The sequence below is a fragment of the Engraulis encrasicolus genome, chromosome 15 (assembly GCF_034702125.1).
Source record: "Engraulis encrasicolus isolate BLACKSEA-1 chromosome 15, IST_EnEncr_1.0, whole genome shotgun sequence".
Taxonomy (NCBI): Eukaryota; Metazoa; Chordata; class Actinopteri; order Clupeiformes; family Engraulidae; genus Engraulis; species Engraulis encrasicolus.
In genome coordinates this window covers 20,300,066-20,324,994 of record NC_085871.1, presented here as the reverse complement: position 1 = coordinate 20,324,994, position 24,929 = coordinate 20,300,066, and the positions used below count along the sequence as shown (strand labels likewise).

General features: G+C 43.8%; 1 protein-coding gene across 2 annotated transcripts; it reads left to right on the top strand.

Moving 5' to 3' along the window:
• The first annotated feature begins 349 nt into the window (after nucleotides 1–349).
• LOC134463876 (protein SON) lies at nucleotides 350–24,929 on the top strand. 2 transcript variants are annotated; one of them, XM_063217204.1, is made up of 13 exons: nucleotides 350–470; nucleotides 4,254–4,375; nucleotides 4,652–4,814; nucleotides 5,000–6,828; nucleotides 7,381–8,012; nucleotides 8,202–8,336; nucleotides 10,247–10,567; nucleotides 10,970–11,080; nucleotides 13,407–13,523; nucleotides 19,234–19,381; nucleotides 19,804–19,869; nucleotides 20,661–20,776; nucleotides 23,871–24,929. In XM_063217204.1, the coding sequence occupies exons 1-13, from the start codon at nucleotides 388–390 to the stop codon at nucleotides 24,027–24,029; spliced, it is 4,002 nt and encodes a 1,333-aa protein (XP_063073274.1). In that variant the 5' UTR covers nucleotides 350–387; the 3' UTR covers nucleotides 24,030–24,929. The 2 variants fall into 2 exon arrangements, with proteins under 2 accessions (XP_063073274.1, XP_063073275.1); XM_063217205.1 differs by lacking the exons at nucleotides 19,234–19,381; nucleotides 19,804–19,869; nucleotides 20,661–20,776; nucleotides 23,871–24,929 and adding an exon at nucleotides 17,219–17,325 and having other exon boundaries at nucleotides 358–470.

The following is a 24,929-nucleotide window of genomic DNA, read 5'->3' as shown; positions in this document are numbered from 1 at the left end:
AGTGGACTGGAGTCAACTGTAATTGTGATATTGTGCTATATAATGTTGATTGATTTATACATGTATATGGCCTATTGAGTGGCTTGTAATTTTCTAATGAATGAATGAATGAATAAATGTTATTGTCATTTTACAGGCACAACGAAATCAGTTTTAAAAAAAACACGTCTGAAAATAATCTAGCCTTTCACATTTAGACATACATTTCCTTATTGTTAAAATGTTGTCTTACAGTTTAAAACAAAAAAGAAATAAAGTGTTATAACTGGTTCAGTTGTCCCCATTGAGAGACAATCGACGAGAACTCGATACTGTCACTTTAAATTTCAAAGGATGTTGTCGCAATGGATTGTGGGAACATGGGATGACGCTCGAGCTGGGGTTGTAATGGCGACGAATATTGAGCAAATTTTTCGTGATTTTGTAATGAATAAAATAAAAGAAATAGAAGATGAAGGTGACGAGAACAGGTAATCCTTGTGATAACACAAAGAGCCAACTTGAATCACTACAAATACGCTGCTTTGGGGTAGTACTGTGCACAACGTATTGTTCGTTGCGTTGTATTGCTTGCAATTGATAGGCTAACGTGTCGGTTGATAATGTATGCAAGCTAGGACGAACTAGCTCACTGATCACAGGGATCCGAATCCCTTTTTGTAATACTCAATTCATTCATCCAACATTTTCTCTGCAGTCTTCTACGCGTAACCAACAACGATGGCGAAGTTAATGTTGGCAGTCATCTGCCACTGAGTATTATGTCGCCAAGGTTAGCTAGTATGTTAGCTGCATTGCACTGGGCAAGCACGAGAGGCTGTAGGCCATCTCGCGGATATCTAGAGCTGGCTTTATCAAACATCAGGTTTTGATAGCATTTTGCGTCTGCATAGATAGACCTTCAATTAGGCCATCGTCTACTTAGAGAGTTACAGATTATCTACAGATGGTGTATTATGTCATATATTAACCCTTTCATGCAGACACCATGAAAAAAATGTGCAAGATTTTTTATATATTGATTTTCTCACTCATAATGGAGCTAATATGAAGAATCTTTTGGAATTTTTCAAAAATCTCTTTTGATGTGGAAGTTATTTTACTGTCCACATATGTGGACACTGTGCATCAAAGGAGTGAAAAGTTATATAGGCCTATACTGTATTTCAAGTTCAAATTAAGCAGTTTTATTCATTTTTATGGTGTTTTATGCTATATAACAACACAATATAACACTTTAACACCATATATCACTGTAATTAACCAACAACAAAAACATATATATAAAAATAGCATTGTTTATATAGGCGGTCATAGAAAAATATGTGGGAAATTCTTATTGCAATGCAAGAAGACAGCCAATTCTGGTGAACAAAAAGCTCAGTTTTGATTCAGCATGTACTCTAGCTCAATCTTACATCATTTATGTTTGTCCCTGTAATAAAAGGTAATGTGAAATTTGCCTCCAGACACATGCGTTCTGTAGTCATTCATCAGCATTTTCAAGTATTTTCTGTAAAAAAATAGTGTTAAATAGACCCACTATTATAAATGTAAGTTAAATTTACTTACTTTCCATGTTACCTTGTGTCATATTACAACATTATATGACACTTATGCATTATACATTACACTATTTAAGGAACAAAGATGAAACAAAGAGGAAAAAAAACTGTCAATTTAGCAATATTTACATACACAGCTATGGCAAGATTTGTGGGGAAACCTTGTTGCATGTGGAAAAAAAACCTTAAAGTCTGATGAAGACACATCTGTATTTGATTCAGCATGGATTCTAGCTCAATCCTACATCATTTATGTTGTCCCTATATGAAAGGTAATGTGAAATTTTGCCTCCAGACACATGCGTTCTGTAGTCATTCATCAGCATTTTCAAGTATTTTCTGTAAAAAATAGTGTTAAATAGACCCCCTATTATAAATGTAAGTTAATTTACTTACTTTCCATGTTACCTTGTGTCATATTACAACATTATATGACACTTATGCATTATACATTACACTATTTAAGGAACAAAGATGAAACAAAGAGCAAAAAAAACCTGTCAATTTAGCAATATTTACATACACAGCTATGGCAAGATTTGTGGGAAACCCTTGTTGTATGTGGAAAAAACCTTAAATTCTGATGAAGACACATCTGTATTTGATTCAGCATGGAATCTAGCTAAATCCTACATCATTTATGTTGTCCCTATATGAAAGGTAATATGAAATTTGCCTCCAGACACATGCGTTTTGTAGTCATTCATCAGCATGTTTCAAGTATTTTCTGTGAAAAAATAGTGTTAAATAGACTCCTATTATAAATGCAAGTTATTTTAACTTACTTTCCATGTTACTATATGTAATATTACAACATTATATGACACTTACACATTATATATTACAGTATTTAACGAACAAAGATGAAAAAAGAGAAAAAAAACTGTCAATTTAGCAATATTTACATACACAGCTATGGCAAGATTCTGTGGGGAAACCTTGTTGCATGTGGAAAAAAAAACTTCAATTCTGATGAAGACAGATCTGTATTTGATTCAGCATGTATTTCTAGCTCATTCCTACATCATTTGTGTCATTTTGTGGTGAAAGAAACCCGAAATATGCCTATAGACACGTGCGTGAAACACTAATTTTAGGTAGTTTTTATTCTTGAATTTATTAAATTAAAAGTGTTTAAAATGTGTTAAATATGTTAAAAATAAATTATTTTCACACTATTAATCATTATAAATGCTCATAACATTAAGTATTTGCCCAAAATGAGCCAGAATATTGTCACGGTAATCATAAATAATATGTTTATCATTAGACTCCCTTGATGCGCAACGTCCACATACGTGGACAGTAGCTTTATATTGTATAAAAACCTACCTTTATTGTAAATTTGGATTTTAACAACATAGACTTCTCAAGTGAACTGTACTAAACATCATAATATTTTTTAAAACCTGAAATTGCCCTTTGGTGTGGTTGATTTTCAGATATAAACATGCTTGTTATGGTCATAATTCACATCGGTGGATTTCTTAGATTGATGATGTCATCAAACACTTAATATTTAGTGCAAAAAGTTATAACTGCTGTTAAAGTATTGTAATGAACCTCATGGTACTTCCCATATACAATTTGGAAAAAAATAACCACTATTTACCTATCTAAAGTGGGGTTAGAATTACTGTCCACGTATGTGGACACCGTGCATGAAAGGGTTAAGAATTGCGCATACGACCAGAGCACATTACAGCGCAAAGGTGAAGCTTAAAACCCAGTGCCATAGTTCTACCTGTATAAGCTGAGCTAATGGCACCACTGGGACGTAAACTTGTACAATTTGTTCCTGGGTTGATGGGAGTGGTGTTCTCTAAATTTGTAAGAAATGACAATCACCCTGCTAGTAAACATGCCGTTGTCGGTAAACACTGCCATCATTATGTAACATACGAACGTTATTATCCAAGCTGTCCACTTCCAAAATATTGCAACTCAAACCTGCGCTCAACCAGTATGATAGGCTACTCGTACTTAACAGTTTGATCTCATTTGGATTTTATTCACCGATACCGAAAAAAATGTGCTATTGCAGATAGTATTAATGTGTTATAACGTTGAGCCAAGCATATCATCATATTCAGTTGCTATGGAAAGTTGTTCCCTTTCCAATGGAGTGGTGTATTACCCTATACGTTAATTCATTGTCTTTCTATTCACGTTTGTGTCGACGAGATCTGTCTTGTGTTTGGTGGGTAACACAACACCTCTAGCCTGTCTTTTGTAGTAGGTGAACAAAGCATGTGTCAACAGTAAAGGCAGAACTTTTTAGTCCCCTCTCTTTCTTTCAGATACCTTTTGTAATGATGATCACTAACTTTTTTTTTTGGATTTTAGAAAACCCAATCCATTTTTTTTTTTAATTGTTTCAGTAATCAGTTATTTTATTAACAGTACGTTGCTTTATTTTTTTTTACCTCTTCCTGGCATCCACAGTTATTGTTTCGTATATTTCCTATGTATCCTGTAACCTCAGGGCCGCCTCCGGACTATCCATAAGTGCCAGCGGCATCAACCATTTTTTTTTTTTTTTTTTTTACCAGTGAGGGGGCACCACAAGACACAAACTCAACAAATATTGTTTATAAAGGGGTTACAAGTGAGGTACAGTGCCTGTGGGCACCACATTGGCTTAATATGGTCCTGTGTAATCTAATGTATTCTGTTTGTCCCATACAGTGTAACAGGTGACCAAGAGCATTCCAAACCAGTAGAGGGTCTCCCCAGCTGTGCTGCAGGAACGGAAGGCGCCGGCCGGCTCCCGGAAGCAGGACCCGCAGAGGCTGCTGGCACACACACCGGTGAGTTGCTCAGATATGTTTTGTGGCCAGGGGGCTCTGTTTCACTGTCTTTTGTATGCAAACTAGGGGTGTACTAGCCTGGTGTTTCCATAGCCTCATCGACGTTCAAATCTCTTCGAGACTTGGTCTGACCAAGAGCATAACAATTAACATTTCCCATACGGCATGGTTGACCCGCCTCCCATTATTTAGTGTTTTCTCAGAGCTGTTTGAATCTGCAACAATGACAGTGTGTCAAACCAGGTCAATGACGAGCCAATCGATTTCATTCCCTAGATGCAAATAAGGACGAGGTCAGCCGGGAAGCAAGCAGCACCCCACACAAGAAAAACAAGAAGCACAAGCGTCACAAGAACAAAAAGAAGAAGAAGAAACGAAAGGAGGGGAAGGAGAGCAACTCGGACTCTGCATCAGAGTCTGATGGAGAGGCACAGTCGAAGTAGGACCTGTTTCTGTCTTTTCATTTAAATCAGTGCATGATGTAAGCATCTTGATGTTTGTTTATATAAAGTGCATGTGACAGATAACCACGGTATTAGTCACAGACTGTTGGTTTCGCTGGCAAATCGTTCTGATGTTTTGTGACATTGCACATCCTAATCAGTTCTCTCTCAATGTTCAAAGCTCAAAGAAGAAAAAGAAAAAGAAGAAACGCCGTAAAGAAGGAAAAGAAGGAAAGAAATCCCGCTCACACTCACATTCAGATAGTTCATCTGCATCAGGGACTGAGTCTGAATCAGAAAACAAAGTGTCTGTGGCTACCTCCAAGAACGACACGGAAAAGTCTCGAGGTGAGGAGGAAGGAAATACACAAACACCTCAAGAATTGCCTGATATCATTCCAAAAGTTGACAGTGCAGCTCCAAAGACCATGGACAGCTCCAGCGAAGACGTGACTGAAAAACCCAAAGACAAAAAGGAGAAGTCCAGGAAGAGCCGCAGTCGTTCACCAAGAACAAAATCGTCTCGAAAAGAAAGTTCCAGAAGGTCCCGTTCTACGTCGAGAAACCGGCGATCAAGGTCAGGGTCGAGAAGCAAAACGTCGAGTCACAGGCCGGGACGACACCGATCCAAGTCGCCCTCTCCGAAACGGTCGTCCCCTAAAAGATCATCTCCGAAACGGTCACAGCGGAAGTCCAGGTCGCGATCTCCCAAGCGACGGAGGTTGACTCCTCCTCGGCACGGTGGCAGGAGGTCGCGGACCAGATCTCCAGTTTCGCGGCACAACAGGCGCTCGAGGTCTCCTCCTGCTCGCGATCAGCGGCGGCGCTCGAGATCACGCTCCAGGCGTAGGACTCGATCTCCCATCAGGCGGAGACGGACTCGGTCGAGGTCCGTCGTCATACTGAGGAGCGACAGGCCGAGGAATCAAAGGAGGCGACGGTCCAGGTCCAGGTCACGGTCCAAGTCTAAGTCCTACTCCCCACGGAGGTCAAGGTCTAGGTCACGGTCCAAGTCTTCAGGCAGGTCTCGTTCTCGGTCTCATTCACCTCGTTCCAAGAAACGTACCAAATCCCGATCCAAATCCAGATCAAAATCCCGATCCAGGTCTAGGTCTCGGTCTTCTGATAAGACTGCCGAAAAGCCCAAGACGGACTCCTCTGAGACTAAAGTCTCTTCTGAAACTCCCGAGAAGCCAGCAGCGGACCAGGGTGTCGGTGATGAGAATGCCACCGGCAGTACAGAACAAGGCAGCGCGGGTGCCACTGATGCTCTCCCCAAAGGTGGGTGGAAGCCTGTGCCCCTCCTTGGGGTGCCTGCAACTGGAACATCAGCCAGCACAGAGGAATCTGCCCAGGAGCAAACGACAACCATGGTGCCTTCAAGCGAGGAGGGTTCAGATGAGAAACCCAACTCTGGAGATCCCTCATCATCTCCAATGGACTCCTCTGTGCCTGAAGAGGATGCGGCTGAAAAAACGAACCCCGCTGAGAAAGACGGTGAAGAGACTGTCTCAAGGAAAGGCTCCAAGTCCCCAAGCAGTAAGAGACGTTCAACGTCCGGTTCTCCCGTCAAGAAACGCTCCTCCAGGTCAACCTCAAAGAAACGCAAGTCAAAGTCCAAATCTCCAGCTAAGGAGAAGAAGTCTAGGTCTTCGTCGCGCAGTAGGAAGAAGAAATCCCGAACACCCTCGCGAAAGAAGAAGTCCCGGTCTAAATCCAGGACTCGATCGAAGCGCTCCAAGTCCAGGTCGCCGAAAAGAAAAAGATCCAAGTCCCGTTCGCCCGGGCGCCGTAGTAGGCGGTCCAGGTCTAGGTCCTCTGGCCGAAGGAGGTCGCGGTCTCGCTCGGGCTCCCGGCGAAGGAGGGGGTTCAACGCCCAGCGGTTCAGCGGCCGAGACAGGTGGAAACGGGAGCCGAGCCACTCGCCCGTGCTCATCCTGCGGAAGAAGAGGTCCTCGTCACAGACAAGGCGCAGCTCCAGCAAGACGCCACCACGCCTCACTGATCTGGGTAAGCTCATTATAAGTAATAAGACTGTTCATGCAACCTAGGTTACTTAAGTTCACGCTTAAGCGGCGTACACACACAAAGCTAGCTTTTCGCTTGCTCGCCTACTCGCCACTCTTTCATGGAACGTTCACTGAAAGTTCCCGCGGCTTTAACTGCCAATGAACAGGCGAGAAGTACCGAACTCTGCATTCCAATTGGTTACTCGCTTACTCGCCTCGTTCGAAGATAAAATATTTTCAACTCGGAATCCGCCCACATCGCATCGCTTGTACAGTGCTCGCCTACTCGCCTGCGAGTCTCGCTGGAACACATCGACATTCTATTGACTTCATCCGCTGAGCGAGCAACTAGTAGCGACGTGTGTGTACGGCCCTTTAGTTTACATAGATTTTAAAAAACGTATGAGAATGAGATGAGTAAATCAGTGTTTGGTTTGTCAGGCTCAGTGTTTGGTTTTGTATATTGATCATTCTTAACAAACAATTACATACCACTCAAATAGTGTTTTATTGATTTCGCTTGTTTCTTACCCTGTTTCCCCTCCCCATCCAGACAAGGACCAGCTGCTAGAGATCGCCAAGGCCAATGCCGCAGCTATGTGTGCCAAAGCCGGCATGCCCATCCCCGAGAGCCTTCGACCCAAAGCCATCCAGCTACCCTTGCCGACGCCGCCCAACCAAGGGCCCCTCTCCTTGCCCTTACCCTTGCCGATGCCTGGCATGGGGATGCCAGGCATGGGCATGCCACAGATGCCCGGCATGGGCGGTATGCCCGGTATGGGCGGTGGTATGGGTGGTGGTATGGGTGGTGGCATGGGCGGTGGTATGGGCGGAGGCATGGGAGGAGGCATGGGCGGGATGATGGGCGGCATGGGAGGTGGTGGCATGCCCGGCATGGGCGGGATGCCTGGGATGGGTATGCCAGGTATGCCGCCGGGCATGGGAATGGGCCCCATGAACGCGGCCATGGCCAGCACCTTTGCGGCCACCATGACGGCGGCCATGAACAGCATTGGTGTCCTGGCGCAGGCCATGCAGCAGCCGTGCCAGCCGTACCCGCCGCTGCCCAGCATCACCAACAAGCCGCCGCCGGCGCCCCCGACGCCCAACCTCACCCACATCGAGGAGGCCAAGAAGAAGGTCACCAAGCAGGTCAACAGCATCAGCATCAAGGAGTTCACGGAGGTAAGAAGAGAAGGAAAAATCAGATAAAAGTCAAATTAATCCACCACTTCATGTATGAAAAATCTTCAAGTAATACTTAAAAATGGATGGTCCTGCAACAGAAATGCCAAAAATAAAAAGAAATTCATTTGATTATACTTTTGTAAAGGCTTGATATTACTATGGATTTTCCGCTGTTTTGTACAACAGAAATGCAAGAAGATCTCGGAGAGCAAAGAGGAGATGGCCATTGCCAAGCCTCACGTGTCGGACGATGAGGACGAGACCAAGGTGTTCGCCGGAGGAGGCCTCAAGGAGAGCAAGGGCATCTCCTTCAGCCTCAATGTAAGCACACACACACACACACACACACACACACAGGGAACAAGGGCATCTCCTTCAGCATCTCCTCCTAGGTTTGCCATTTAGAAGCGGTTATCCTTCCATCCCACTCTGAGCGCAAAATGATTCATGTTATGACCTAAGACACCGTGTGATCTGCAAGTTCTATTATGTTTGCCGGTTATAGTACAACTCTGTTTGGACCTAATACGGACAATTCCGGTTGTAATATGAAAACTCCATCCATGTGCATCATTTAATGCATGGAAATGGACGGTGCATGTTGATGGGTTTAAGTAATGGTGATGATCCATTTATTCCTTTACTTCACTAAAAAAAAAACTTTCTAAGCTTTGAAATTGACCGACCATGCCTTGTCCACTCCCTAATCATCGACACTATAGCACCAATTTTGCACATAATTTTCACACACACACACACACACACACACACACACACACACACACACACACACACACACACACACACACACACACACACACACACACACACCTGTCCAAAATGTACTGCATCATATTTTACATACATCTGCAAAACCTGTAGTGTTTGAATCCCCATTCCTATCTGTTACTGCTAAGTTGCATGTTTGGCTGCATGTGGGAATTGTAATTCTTGTTGTTGTTTATTATTATTATTATTTGTATTATTATTATTATTGTGAGCCTGCTGGTTGCCAGCTCCACAGTATCTATTGTCATTGCTATTGGCGTATTGTGAGATGTGCTTGATTTGGCAAATGGTTGAAGTAAGCTCCATGGTTTGTTCACATTTAAAGGAAGAGTGCATATTTCAATAGTTTTGAAGGCATTCAGCCCGGTCTAAATATTTAGGTTGTATCAGTAACAGCGTAGCCTGGGCTAAGTCGACTGTTGACTCCGTTAAACAGTCTCGCGAAGGCCAAGAGGAATCCGTCTCCGTGGAGGGTGGGAGATGGTCTGATCTTACGCTGCCATTTCAATTGGAGTTCCGAATTCAAATTAAAACCCATATTGTGCTTTATTAGCATGACTGTTACAATATAGTGTCGCAAAAGCATTTATAACAAAGCTGTGTGAATATAACAATAGTGTTACCTTAACCAATCAGTAACGCGTGAGTTCTGCGTCACCACTCTCAACTATTTGCTGATTGGCTAAACAGCGAGCGAATCGAGCTAGGAGGATTTTGCCAGACGATGTGCAGAGCCAAAATCTTTGGGTGGAGAGGAGTACATAGGATGGCGTCGCCAGGCTAGTAACAGGGACTGCTTGACAAGACAGTATTGTGATCGACTTGGGCTGTTTGGAGCACTGTCGACAGCGCCTGTTCGCTGTGCATGCATGTTGCTCTTCTGATTAAAATGTGCCACTTCAACCATTTGCCCCGTTGAATGCATCTTTGTTTTTGTTTTGTTTTTTTCTTCTTGATTTTTACAGTAACCCCTACCCCCCTCAACACCCCCTCCCCAAACTACCACTTCCTCCCCCTTTCCCCCCTCCCTCCCCTACTCCCTTCCCTCCTTCCTCCTGTCACGCCTCCTCCGCTTTACTCCACTACACTCTTCTTCTCATGTATTCACTCACTCACTCACACACACACACACACACACACACACACACACACACACACACACACACACACACACACACACACACACACACACACACACACACACACACGTATTGTGCACACACCTCCTTCCCAAAAACGCCCCCCACACACACACATCTTCCCCCCCAAAAAAACACACGAATACATTCCCTTCCCCTTCCCAAAAATCCCTCACTCATACACTCTCTCTGTCTCTCTCTCTCTCTGTCTGTCTCTCTCTCTCTCCAAAACACCCTTCTTCTCTCTCAAACACACACACACACACACAACCCCTCCCTTCCCCTAAAAACACCCTTCTTCAGAACGCCACGGTGAAGCCAGCGGCGCGTTCTGAGGCCTCGTACGCCAAGGAGTTCCCCGTGTCGTCGGGCTCGCAGCACCGCAAGAAGGAGGTGGACGGCGCGTACGGCGAGTGGAAGCCCGTGGAGAAGGGCAGCGAGAAGAACGGCAACGCCGCCAACGGTGCCAACGCTGCCGCAGCGGGCTCCTCTTCTGGCACCGCCGGTGGTGCTGCCGGGGCGGGCGGTGCAGGCGCAGCCAATGGCGCAGGGTCCTCTGCAGCCGCTAGCGCGGAGGAACCGCCCAAAGTCAACGACAGCGTGTTTCCAGAGCCGCCCTCGCAGGTGAGACCAGAGAGCCTTTGAGCATCCATAGAGAGCCTCATGGCCCATATTGATGAAGTCCTTTACAGTGGCAAGTGCATGTTAAGGTCAATATTAGTTGGAATGTGCATATAAATATAGTAATAAAAGTGAAAGCCCTTTGTATTCTTGCATAAACAGAATGCTGGTCACAATCTGTAGCACTGCAGTTGTTCAATGCCTCTAGCCAGGAATGTAGTTCCTCCTTTAAATATTACTTGGCATATTTGTTACTGATAAAATGGAAAATTTTTATTTGGCTTTATGTCTGTTGATTTGCTTATTTTTTGGTAACCTTTTGAATGCTGTCCAGTTTATGTCTTCATTGATTCTTTATTGTTATGTTTTTTAACCATTTTGCACAATGCCTTTGTGTATCTGCAGCCGGTGGACATCACGACGGCCGTGAGCGATCGAGCGGCGGCTCAGAAGCGACTGGCCGAGAACCCTTTCGACATCGAAGCCATGTGCAAGCTAAGCAGAGCACAGGAGCAGGTAAAGTGAAATGGTTATTTTTATTCAACTAAATAAACAAGTTATTTCATCTACAGTGTAAGTAGGTAATAGACAGTTGTCTTTGGAGGAGTCAGCCACACACTGTTGTGTTTTTGTTTGTGGTGCTGGTCACGCATGCTCATAAATGGTGATGCATGCTCATAAATAAGTTGAAGGACACCCAAAGAAAGAAATCAGCAGCTATTTTCTAGTTTTGAGAGCATCTAAATCTGACACTTTTCTATGTTTTGTCAATGGAGATGGATGTTTTTTGTTTTTTTTAAATTAAGCCTCTGTGGACCACTAGGTGACGCCACAGCTTGGCTTTAAGTTGTATCTGTGGTATTTCTTCATTGATCACAATTCAGGCATGAAAATCCCTCACCTTTCGGCAAAATTCGCCGTTTTAAAATCAAAATGGGTAATTTCTGTGAATCGTGTAGATCCGAGGAGAAAAGTGTATCGCCGACTTACTGTATCATTGTGTAGCGCTCTACCGCAGAAAACTTCATACAGTTTCAGGAGAGATTCCACAACAGACAGTGACGTTTGACCAATCACTGCATTTGTTGCTGTCGGCACAGCCAATAACGTGAACGAGCTCAATATAAGTCCCGCCCTTCATACTACTTCTCTTTGAAAGCGCAGGTGCCGCTTTGGTCTGTGGTCCTGGCGTGGTTGTATCAAATATCTTTCTTTATAGCCTAGTTCTAGAACATCTCTGATTATAAGAAAATGTCCAAACGATCTATCACAGATAGTCTACACGTTTCCCAGAGAAGTAGCTATTTGAGATCATGATGATTCTTGTTATGAGAACATCAGGACGCAAGCATTTCGATGAGAAGTGAGTGGATGTAGTTAGCCACAGTGGTTAAGCTGTTTTCCTAATCATTTGAAACCGCATTTGCCCTGCCCACGTGAAAAAAGTGTTTATTCTCAAAAGAGCTCCGTTAATGAAAGCTTGGGTAGGCCTACGGCACTTTTTCCTGACGGCTATTTCAACAGGTCTGTGCGCGACGAAATGGCGAAAGTAGGCGCTACGGGGAAGAAGCGCATGTAGGCTACGCGAGGCATCCAACATCATGCTTCGAATCATATGCTACGGCTTCTTATAGCACGCACGAGAGAGAGGGAGAGGGAGAAAGAGTGACTAACTTAGTCAATCGTTTGACACGGGACAAATTGTTATAGGAATCATGCCAAGTTTTTTGTAATCCCTTGGTAGCCTACATCTAAATGACATAAAAAATCTACCTATTTATATTTAGTGGAACACGGTGAGACAGTTTTTTTCACGGTCAAAGTTGGCGCTTTTCTATTATTTTTTTTATAGGGAAACAGATATACTAGGTGAATGGACTACAATTTGAGTAGTTTGGATAACATTTCAGTAATTTATCCAAACTGTGACAAAGATGTGTTGTATTACAAGTTGTCTGAAATATGATGATTAACTGTTGAAACGAGATCACAACCAGGCAAGCGTTGAGGGGACATTGGATAGTGTTGAGAGGAGGGGGTGCTTAGTTGCCATTGGGGGGCATTAGTCTATTTTATTTTTAAGGGGGGCATTGGTAGGGTTTTGATGAGGTCAATGGAGTGTTGGGAAGCTTATGATGAGGTCAAGGGGGGATTTATTTTTTTTAAAAGGCTGAGAACCTAAACCCATTTTATCTATCTATCTATCTATCTATCTATCTATCTATCGATCTATCTATCTATCTATCTATCTATCTATCTATCTATCTATCTATCTATCTATCTATCTATCTATCTATCTATCTATCTATCTATCTATCTATCTATCTATCTATCTATCTATCTATCTATCTATCTATCTATCTGCCCCCCTCATCAGACATGACAGCATGACAATCATGAAGTAACGAAGATGGTTGGCAGTTCTTCTTATGTTCACTGTCCCTGGGTCGCTACAGTATGCTCAAAATGCATCATTTAAAGACGGTTTTAGCTAAATTGTCTCCCATGGGAGACCATGCCCCCAGACCCCCCTAGTATGACTCTTATACAACGCTATCCCCCAAAACCGCCAGTGCACACCACACATGCGCGCGCACCGCTGCAGCACACGCGCCGCTCCGTGCCACCGCACCACGCCACGTCGCACCTTTCTCACCTTTTTCACCCCTGACCCGTTTTCATGCCTGACAATTGTGCTATGAAATGCCTCATTAAAACAGTTCTAAATGTGACCACATGGCACGATAAGATGACCATTATTATCAGACCACTAGTCGGTTGAGTGTCTGTACACAATGAAGATCCGTGTGTTGACCTTGTTGCCTCTCCTTCCCACGTGCAGGTGGACGCGTGGGCCCAGTCGAACACCATCCCGGGCCTATTCACGGGCTCCACAGGGGCGCAGGTGCTATCCTCGGAGGAGCTGTCCAATAGCGGCCCGCAGGCCTGGATCAAGAAGGTAAAGCCCACGCCAGGGGAACCCCACTGTCCTACCCCCTTACCCACCGTATACCCTCAACCCCTAATCCCCTTTCCACTACCCTCCCCCCCCCACACCCCACACTTGACTCCAGGGATGCCCTTCCTCTGAACCCACATCTGCCCCAAATCCAAAATGAAGTGTAAATGTGTGTGTTTGTGTGAGAGTGTGTGTTTTTGTCTGTGTGTGTGAGGGAGAAAAGGTGTGTATGCAGTCTCTGTTTGGGTGTGTGTGTGTGCAGTCTCTGTTTGGGTGTGTGTGCCATCCTTTGTGTGCGCGTGTGTCGTCCAGACTCGGACATCAACAACTTCAGTCTCAAAAGTCGCCATTTTTCAGACCGTTTTTTTCCACAGTCTATTCGCCATGGTTAAATAAATATAAAGGGGCATAAAATGTGCGGGAAAATACACACATCATTTTGAAATCATAGGTCAACCCACTGCCTCGTCATAAATCTTTCAGCAAAGGACAAGTGAGTCTACTTTTAAAAAATAAATCTACATTGCTCAATAAAATGTGCAGCGTGCGGTGACAGTATGTTCCCTGCCATGCCTCTCTCCTTGAGTGCCTTGCGTCGTTTGGAATCCTCCCCAACACCACCACCTCACCCACCCACTCACTCACCAAGCCACTCCATCCCCTGTCACATTCCCCATCCCTCGCCTTCATCTCAGCCTCATCTCAAGTGACAGGCTAAAAGAAATGGCATCAGTGTTGCCAGGGAAACCCCCAGTGTGTGTACACACAAATGTGCTCCCGCTGTTTGCCGATGTCGTCACGGCTGGCGTCAGCACTGGGGCCTGATTTGAAAAGAGTGAGAGATGTGGCGGAGGTGGGAGCACAAAGGGAGCCGAGGGTTGAGGGCGGGGAGACTGTCCTGTTTGCTGTACATGATGGTTGCTTCTATGTGTGTAGACAAGGTTTTTTTTTTTCCTCCCCAGAAAGGAAAACAAGTGATTTGTAGGATCAGGCTAGTCTTGTTAGCTCTGTTTCATCATCGTTTGAGACGTTGCCAAACCTGCCACTGATCGTGAACAGGCTGTGACGAGGCTTTAAAAGAGTCTTTTCATGTGTTTGATTAACCCATTGATGCCTAAAGCACCTGCAAAAAAGGCCTGCTGAATGCCTAAGCCCTTGTTGGGAAAGTTGCCCTCAGCCTATAAAAATCTAAATATCTTAGGGTTTAAATGCAACGTATTTCATGTTGTTATGCCCAGTAAATGACAAATACCAACAAAGGTCTACGTCTGCACTTCAAAAATGCAACATATTTCATGTTGTTATGCCCAGTAAATGACAAAAGCCAACAAAGGTCTACGTCTGCACTTCAAACCCGTGTGCTGCTTGGTGCGTCCACTCCCAAAAAGTAGTAATCACTCGAGATAATGAAAAAAGGAGGCGCACACAAGGCTTGTGTGAAAAATGTATATTGTAGCCGAAAATGTACAACAGAAGTCAGAGGTTAACTGGAGCAACAGACGTTTCGGACCTAGTCCATTCTCAATGTCTCTAGTAGCATGTTATGCCCATCAGAGGCTAAGACCCTCATCTTGCATTAGAATGTGTTCATTCAGCTGTAACGTACCGACATTTTTATTAAAAAAGCTAAAATCTCAAGAGCCTGAATGCAGCGTACATGTGTCTGCAGGCACTAAAGGTCAAACGACATATACGAGTCATCAAGCTAAAATGTGTAAAGACACATTAGACCACCTCTTCACAATCTACCAATGTGGGAAGGTTAGGATAAAAACGTTATCAAGAACATTGAAAATTGAACAAGCTGTTAAATACTGTTTATGGCAGGTGAAGCTTGTTTGTTGGTATTGCACTAGATATTGCGTAATATGATCAAATAGTTTTGGAAATTCACTAGGTTTTACACTACTATTATTATAACAGTTGTTCTATTATTTGGTAGTGTGGATTCTGAATGAAGCAAGCTCAGGCTTGCCATGTAACAAAATCCACCTCACACGCTCCGACGTGGTAATCTCAGCCGGCTAATATAGACCCCGAATCCTGTCGAGCGGAATCGGAATTCAGAAGGGGGGGAGGTGGGGTGGTGCCGGATGGGATTGGGTTGAAGTCATGTCCTTCTCTCGGACAACAAGAGCGACATTCCGATACCTCTTCACAATCCCGCTGTGCACGTCTGGCCTATGCATCCCCGTAACAACAACCCAACGACAACATTCCAGTGTCCCTCACTCTCGGTTGAAAACATACTCGTACTGTCATCGGCATAAATAATGTCCGCATTTACCTTGTCGTCATGGCCGATCCTGTCTTCAGCCCTCCTTAGGCCCATCAACCATTATTTATACCCGCGCGCTGCTACGTTGGGCACATCTGGGTAGCAGGTGGGAACGGACTATATGTAGTCGACCTTACCCATGGCAGTAGGGTGGCATGGAGGGTGTTGGGCCGGTCAGAATTTTTCACATTACCCACCATAGCCTGCTGGAGAGGCGGGGGGAGGTGGGAGAATGGGGTAATGGTAGTTGGAGGTGATGGTGTGAGGAGGAGGAGGAGGAGGAGGACAGGGGGGCGGAGGGTGGTGTTCTGGATGTTTTAGATGACCCACCGACAAAAAAGCCACCGCATCTTTATTTGGCCGGAATCACACACACACACACACACACACACACACACACACACACACACACACACACACACACACACAAGCACCGTGTGAGTGTGTGGTGGCATGGATGAAGAATGTGCTGGCACTTGCACGCGGTGAGCTCTCCCACAGGGGCTCTGCCAGGGGCTACCGCCAGTCACCACCACACCCCACAGGGGTACAGTTGCTGTCGCCAAGGAGACTAGCACCAAACACTTGTCTCACTAAAACCGTCTCTATACATCGCGGGACATTGTGTCAAGCACATTTGCACATTTTTATTTAAATGTTATGAGTGGAAAATGAGAGGGAAAAAAATGAAAATTTAAAAAAATAGATTTGTGTCAAGGATACTCACTTGACACAGTTGTGTCTCTGTTAACGATGGCGTCGTCCAGATAGAAATAAAGAGAACACATATGGATGGATGGATGAATGGATGGATGTATGCATGGATGGATACAGAGACTGAGTGAGTAAAGAGCATGTGTGTGCGGATGTCTGGGTGGATGGGGGGCAGCTGCCTGGGTTCAAAAGGTGAAGAAGATTGCACACCCTCCTTGCCGATCACAGAGAATTTATTAAACACAACGTTTGCGGCCTTTAATATATATATTTTAAAGGATGCATTTGTGTTTCTATAAATTCTCTGGCATCAGCAAGAAGAGCGTGCAGTTTTCTTCACCTTTTGTTGAACAAGTAACCAGTGCCTTCATAGAAACCATACAGTGTGTGTTGGTATCCTCTTCAAGAATGGCAGCCTCCCTGGATGTATGTATGGATGGATGTATGTACATATGGATGGTTGGCAGCCTCCGTGGATGGATGGATGGATGGATGGATGGATTCAGAGACTGATAAATGAATGAATAAAAGGCCATGCGTGACCAAACGTCCAGGTGGATGGGCAACTTCCAGGGGGCCATTGGTGGGAGAGGAGGGTGTTGGGGGGGGGGGGGGGGAAAGGGTTGGATTGGGGCTGCAGGGGGGCGTGGGTTCACAGGCTTCCCTGTGAACTCTCACCCCTCTGTATGGACACTTGTTGCAGGCTCAGTCCTTGTAGCTGCCTTGTTGCCATGGTGTGTCTGTCAGGGCAGGCCCCCCTCCCCCTCCGTTCTAGTCTCGACTGAGGCCGTGCAAGATGAGCGGGGCCTAGGTACGTACTCTCTCCACCCTGCACCATTACTCTACCTGTGTGTGTGTGTGTGTGTGTGTGTGTGTGTGTGTGTGTGTGTGTGTGTGTGTGTGTGTGTGTGTGTGTGTGTGTGTGTGTGTGTGTGTGTGTGTGTGTGTGTGTGTGTGTGTGTGTGTGTGTGTGTGTGTGTGTGTGAAAGAGACACTAGAAAGAAGAAAGATGGGTGTATGTAAGTTTGAGAGTGTGTGTGTGTGTGTTGGTAGGTAGGAATTATGGAGTAAAGGCAGTCCCTCCAGAATTTTGTGTTTTTTGTATTCTGATTTTTGCGATCAAAATTACTCATTTTCTCAAAATATGCTTTTTTAATTTTGTGCCAGTTGATGTAGGTTTTATGGTTTCTTTGTTGCATGTAAAAACCATCAAATGTCTGAATAGGCCACATCACCCATATTTCATGACTTTGCTAGTAATTTCAGAGGCAAATTCGTGGCTAACATTTGCTGGCTGACTTTCATATTCAAAAGCAATAGGTTCCCATCAACAATCTTCCGATATATAATTTATCGGAGCCAGACTAAATATTCACATTTAATCTCTCATGTAGTCTGGCTTGCCACTGACAGGCTGCACAGGTGGCAGCAAAATGTTCTGTTACGCCGTCCTTGAAATGCATTTGCTGAAATGTAACGAAGAGGAACCTTTGAATCACCACCCTCCAGTGACTTTTAAAACTTGGAATATTGTAGTAGAGCATGACGAGTATTTTGCAATAATTATGTGTCACAGTAGTAAATATGCAACATCCTAAAAAATATTCATTCTTTTATTTGAATTCGAGGGATCACAGAAAACTGGAGGGACTGTAAAGTGTATGTGTGTGTGTGTGTTTTGATGTGCATGAGTGTGTTTTGAGTGCTTTAGTTCTCAACCCTGTTCAAAGATCTGTTTTGTGTGTAACAGGTTGACTTTGTAGGTTGACAAATAATATTGAAAAGTGACCACAATTTGACAATTTTTGGTGTGTTGGCCTATTGCCTTTCAAATAAGTTTTGCAGATTCCACATTCCCAAATACTACCCAAAGTTTGGCTTTAAAGTCAACAAGTCAAACCGTGTAAATGGCCAAGGTCCTCTCACTTACTCTGACCATTTACAAAAGAGTAAAGAGCTTAGAGAATTAACAAAAAGCACAATGAACACTTGAACAAATGCAATTAATCGGTCCATTTTTTTAAGGTAGAAATTGGGTTATATTTATGAATGGGTTTCGTAGCTCAAATGTGTCCTCGCTGGAGTGTTTAAATTGTGTCGCCGATGTTCACAATCTCTCTCTCGGTCTGTGTGCCCCCTCTTTTTTCTCTCTCTCTTCTTCCTCCTGTTATTCTTCCTGCTCCCTTCCTCTTTCTGCTGCTCCTTTTTCTTCTCTTCCTCCTACTTGTCATCTACCTTTTTCCATCTACTCCTCTTCCCCACTCTCTTTTCTACTTCTCCTCTCCCTCTGTATATCTTCATCTATCTACCACACCCACTTCTTTTGCTGCCCTGTCTTGCCCCTACCCCTCCTGCTTTCTCCTCCTCCTCCTCCTCGCTCTCTCTTCCTCTTCCTCCTCCTCGCTCCCTTTCCTCTCTCGTTTCCTTCCTCCTTGCTCGCTCTCCTTTCTCTCCAACTCCTCTCTGTCTCCTCTCTCTCTCCTCCTCCTCCTCTGTCTCCTCTCTCTCTCCTCTTCCTCCTTGCTCCTCCTCTTCTCTGTCTCCTCTTCCTCTTCCTCCTCTGTCTCCTCTCTACTCCTCGCTCCCTTTCCTCTCTCTCCTCCTCTTCCTCCTTGCTCCTCCCCTCTGTCTCCTCTCTCTGCTCCTCTGTCTCCTCCTCCTCCTCTGTCTTCTCCTCCTCCTCCTCCTCCTCTGTCTTCTCCTCCTGGTGCTCCTCAGGACCAGTTCCTGCGTGCGGCTCCGGTGTCTGGTGGCATGGGTGAGCTGCTGATGAGGAAGATGGGCTGGCGCTCGGGCGAGGGCCTGGGCAAGCACCGCGAGGGCACCGTCGAACCCATCATCATCGACTTCAAGATCGACCGCCGAGGTGTGTGTGCTTGTGTGTGTGTGGGTCAGTCAGACATGGTTAGGGAGGGAGTTGGTCTTGGGCAAGAAGGGTTGAAAGTACAAATCCCATTTCATCATTGACATAGACACTGCATTGTACCCTGCACTTAAAATAATTGCAAGTAGCTGTGATGGAAAAAAAAACGTGGATAAAAGAAAGGAAGAAAAACCCTTCATAAAATGGTGTAATAGCACAAGCTCCACCATGTTATCAAAGTCAAAGACAACGGACAACATGTGATTTAAGTGTATGAACCTGCTTTTTATGGTCCTGTTCACTCCATTGTGGTGACGAAGCAAATTAATCCATTCAACTGTTTTCATTACCCCCAAAACTCTGTAAACTCTAAAAGTAACAGACATAAGGAAGTGACATGGATATCATTTATTTTTGATTGCTAGGTCTGGTGGCGGAAGGGGAGAAGACCCAGAAAGGTGGAGGTCTGGTTGTCATGAAGGATCTGATGGGTGAGTCTCCTTCTCACTTTACCCTCCTTTCTCTCACTCACAACCCTCACTCACACCTGCACACTCTAAATATATACAGTAAATCAATCAAAGTAAGAAATATCCTCCACCACTCTCTTTGCTAAGGCAACATGGACAACAAACACCAAACACCATTTTGACTAGGTCTACTGAAAATATAAAGATTTTGTATTGCTAATGTAATTTCTATGTTTTTGAGGGGTTATCGTATTTTTATATGGAGCAGTAGAACATAGCCTTTCCAAAGATGATGGTCACATACAGTGCTGTGCGAAAATATTCACCCCCTTACTGATTTTTTTGTAACGTTTTTGTGCCTTTGTCACACAATGCCATCCAAACCTGTATGAGCCAGTATGGAAAAGTAATTGCCCCCCTTATTAAACTGCTGATAGTCATATTATTATGGACAAAGAGTTATTTTTCACAGCTACCCAGGTCTGACTTGCACAGAGCCCTTAAAATGACATGTGAGGGTAAAAAAAACTTGTTCCAGATTTTTCAAATAAAGGGATTATTTTGATGGAACATGTTTTTGTTTTGATCTGAGGGTCATCTTTATCTACCATGTCAATTTTCTTGATATTAAATGCTTCAGAGTGACAAAGTTGCAATAAAATCTAAGAAATAAGTAAGGGGCTTGATATCCAACCACCAGTTAACCCTCCAACCCCTTTAACCATCAAATGTTCTGCGGGAAACCTAGTACCTGTGTCATCTCAAATAATCCTGTATGAGTAACCAGCAACTCTTTGTCGGTGGTCTTGTAGGCAAGCACCCTGTGTCTGCCCTCATTGAGCTGTGCAATAAGAAGAAGTGGATGGCTCCAGATTTCATCCTGGTGCACCACAGCGGCCCTGACCATCGCAAGAACTTCCTCTTCAAGGTTTGCTATGCTGCCATTTTTTGTCATTCTTATTGCCAGTTTCCTAATTGCCTATTTTCCTTCTCCTTGTTTAATTGATATAGCACATTTAAACACCATGTAGGACCCAAGTGTGTTACAGTAAACATATAAAGAAAAGGACAATACAAATCGACAATGGACCAATAGAAATGGTGGTAAATGATTGAAATGTACAAGCTGGGTGTTTGTTTTTGTTTGTTTGTTTCTTTACTTGTTTGTTTTTTATTTTATTTGAACCCCTGCCAAGGAGATCATATTTTTGCCAGCGCTCAACAGTTTCCCGCTATAACTGGGTGCTTCCTCTTAAAAATGACACCATGTGTAATAGACCGATACAGGTTTTTTAATGGCCGATGCAATACCGGTTTTTTTTTTTTTTTCCATCACCCTTGGCCGATACCCGATTTCCGATACCCGATATTTGGGGTTGATATGGGTTTAAAAAAAAGGTTAAAAAATGACAAATATTCCAGGTCTCAAGTTAAAAATAAACATTCCTTTAACATTATCAAATTGAGGTAGAACTTGTAACATTTAAACACCCACTCTAAAAATCAAGTAATGTCTAACAATCAAGTATTAAAAAAATAAATTAATAAAAAAATAAAGTGTCTTGGTGCTTTTAAAAAAACCTGAATGACATAAAATAATAAATATTGAATATTGGCCAAAACCACACGCGTATCGGCTGATACGATACACTTAAAATATGCAAATATCCGCCCGATATCGAACCGATATATATATCGTCTATCCTTAATGTGTAATGTATTCCTCTTATGGCTGGACTGTTATTGGAAGCTAGCTTTTAGCATGACTTTGCGAATTACCAGCGTAGTTAACATTATATGTAATGGTTTCCTGTTATGGCTTATTTGTAATCCGAAGCTAGGTTTTAGCCTATCTTTGCGAATACCTAGTACAGTTAACGTGACATGGGGCACGTCTGTTTATACAAGTGAGACAGGGGTCTGGTTTCAGCATTTCCCACCCCAGGCATGTGTGCCACACACACGCACGTATATGCACACACGCATTCATGCTGACATGGGTAGCACTTGTCCTGAATAGCTCCCTGACATGCTAACTGTAATGTTAACTGCATCTCTGAGCCAGGGGGGGGCACTAGTCTGGTGGCTTTAAAATGTATTTATTCATGTCTTTTATGTTGTGCATTTGTACCGTGTGTGTGTGTGTGTGTGTGTGTGTGTGTGTGTGTGTGTGTGTGTGTGTGTGTGTGTGTGTGTGTGTGTGTGCGCGCGTGCGTGTGTGTGCGCGTGTGTGTGATGGCATAAACTACAGTAGTTTCATGAGACAATCGCACAGTAGCAAAATCTGTTGTCCTACACACTCAGACGTGTGACTGTATTCCAGACCAAAATTCTTGGAGTAGATGTATATGGTTGTATTATAATAAATTAAAATGTGAAAAGGGGACTTTGGAAGTTTGGGGACCTTTTAAATTTCAAAATGATTTGTATCCATCCAAGTGCAGCACAAACTTGTTTTGATGACTTTGTAAGGCCTTCAGTAACAACGTTGCTAGTGTAATATCAGGCTAAAGTATATCACAAAAGTGAATACACCCCTCTCAGTTTTGCAGATTTGTGAGTATATCTTTTCATAGGAAAGCATTACAGAAATTTCACTTTGACACAATGATTAGTGACCTTTTAACAACTTATTTAGCCACTTAAATTTCTTGTTCACTCAGAAAAAAACACAATACAGCCATTAATGTTTGAACATGTACTCACAAAAGTGAATACACCCCAGATTAAAATCCGGTACAGAAGGGGTTTACCACCACACATGCTTGACACCATCTAAAGCAAATTTGTTTATCTTGGTCTCAAGAGAGATGGACAGACCAAGGATATGGATCACTGGAACCATGTCGTGTGATCTGAAGAGACCAAGATAAACAAATATACTTTAGATGGTGTCAAGCATGTGTGGTGGTAAACAAGTGAGTTTTACAAAAAAGTGTATCCTATCAAAAGCCAAGCATGGTAGTGGGACTGACATGGTTTGGGGATGCATGGATGCTGTCAACATTGGCAATCTGAAATACACCTAAAAGAAACATGCATGTCAACATGCACTGTGACTACTGAAGCAGATCATGATATTCTCCATAGGATTGCATTCAAATCTCACACCAATCTATTTAAGCCAGATGCAGACTCAAAATGTAAAAGTTCAATGCAAAGAAAGGTTGAAACGCACACTGATGACCTCCCTTTTCATCCCTTTTCATTTAGTTTCATTTCGAGACGATTCTAGCAAACACAGCCCCTTCTCTACCGGATTTTCATCTGGGGTGTACTCACTTTTGAGTACATGTTCAAACATTAATGGCTGTATTTTGTTTTTTTTCTGAGTGAACAAGAAATTTAAGCGGTTAAATATGTTGTTAAAAGGTCACTAATCATTGTGTCAAAGTGAAATTTCTGTAATGCTTTCCTATGAAAAGATATACTCACAAATCTGCAAAAACTGTGAGGGGTGTATTCACTTTCGTGATATACTGTATCTGTTGTCTTCATCTTCTAAATAATCAGCTATACTATTGGAATGGGTATTGAAATGGAGCCTTAAGCTGTGTACACCTAGAGCGACCTACTTGACGGAAGTACTTATCTCTGCATGGAGGGTAGGCGAATAAAGCCACGAAAGCGAATTCACCGGGAGCGAAGTGACCAGAGCTAATTTCAGCAAAGTCAAGCTAATATTATGGTAATGAGCTAGGATGATGCGGTTCAGCTAAAACCTTATTGGAATGTTCATATCTCCGAAATGTCCCAGGCCAGAGCCGTGAGGTGATTAGCTAAATCAAACATGTCAATGTCACGTCCAGAGCGAATGAAGCGAATTCATGGTGAAACTTCTTCAGCAACCTTGGCTACCCAGGTTGCATAGGTCGCTTCTGGTGTACATGCAGCTCATCTCTTAAGTGCAGTGTTTAAGGAAAAGATTGTACCTTGGAGTTATTGGGCGTAAGTGTATCTATCTATTGTCTTGTGTACTGTATGTGTGACGTTTTTGTGCTTTCTTATGTCATCTTCCACAGGTGGTGGTGAACGGCAATGAGTACCAGCCCCAGGCGGCGAGCCCCAATAAGAAGCACGCCAAGGCCATGGCGGCCACGGTAGCCCTGCAGGCCATGGGAGAGGTGTCTGGAGACAGCCTGCCCACCGGCCCCGTCTTCACCGCAGCCACCAGCACCTGAGCATACACACACACACACACACACATGCATACATACATGCATACGTGCACATACGGCCACCTCACATACGTGCATACACACATAAGCACATACACATGCACGCACACAGGAATGGCTGTTAGTGCTGTCAATTGGTGTGTGCCTCTGGTACACACACACAGACGCACACATGCCACCCGCACTGCGTAGCACCGCGTACACACAAACACACGATATGTTAATACTATCTTAGCAGCTGCCCCCTTACCACTTTCCATATACACTCACACACAACTTGAAATGCTCGGTTAGCAGCTGCACACACACACACACACACACACACACACACACACACACACACACACACACACACACACACACACACACACACACACACACACACAGCATGCAGGTACACAACGGTGTACACTGAGTGAGGTGTGAAGGAAAATCTTCCCTAAACAGTACCCCACTTCCCCACTCCTCAATCATACAGGACATGAAAAACACACATGGACAGTTGTTTGACTATTAAAAGGATCACACCAGGGCAGAGCTGACTGTGACAATGCTAAGTTAAGGCCCAAACCTCCAGAAGAGTCATTTCAAAACAGCAAATCATATTTGCATTCTGGCAAGCTTGTGTATTTTCTTTTTTTTTTTACAGAATTGTGAGTATGTATCCTTTTTGTTAAGCCTAGAGTTGTTTTTTTTGTCCTTTTTTTCCCCTCTACGCAACCCGGTCTCTGCCCCCCTTCCTCTCTCCTCCTCCTCCTCCTCCTCTTCGTTACCTTTTAAAGGCCTCATTGTTGTTTTAAGGGAAGCAAATTGTAATTTTAGATGCACATAGCCATTCTTTGAGGAGGCCAAGGCCTTTGTGTGAATAAATGGCAGGAAAAAAATAAAATCCCCATGGTTCTA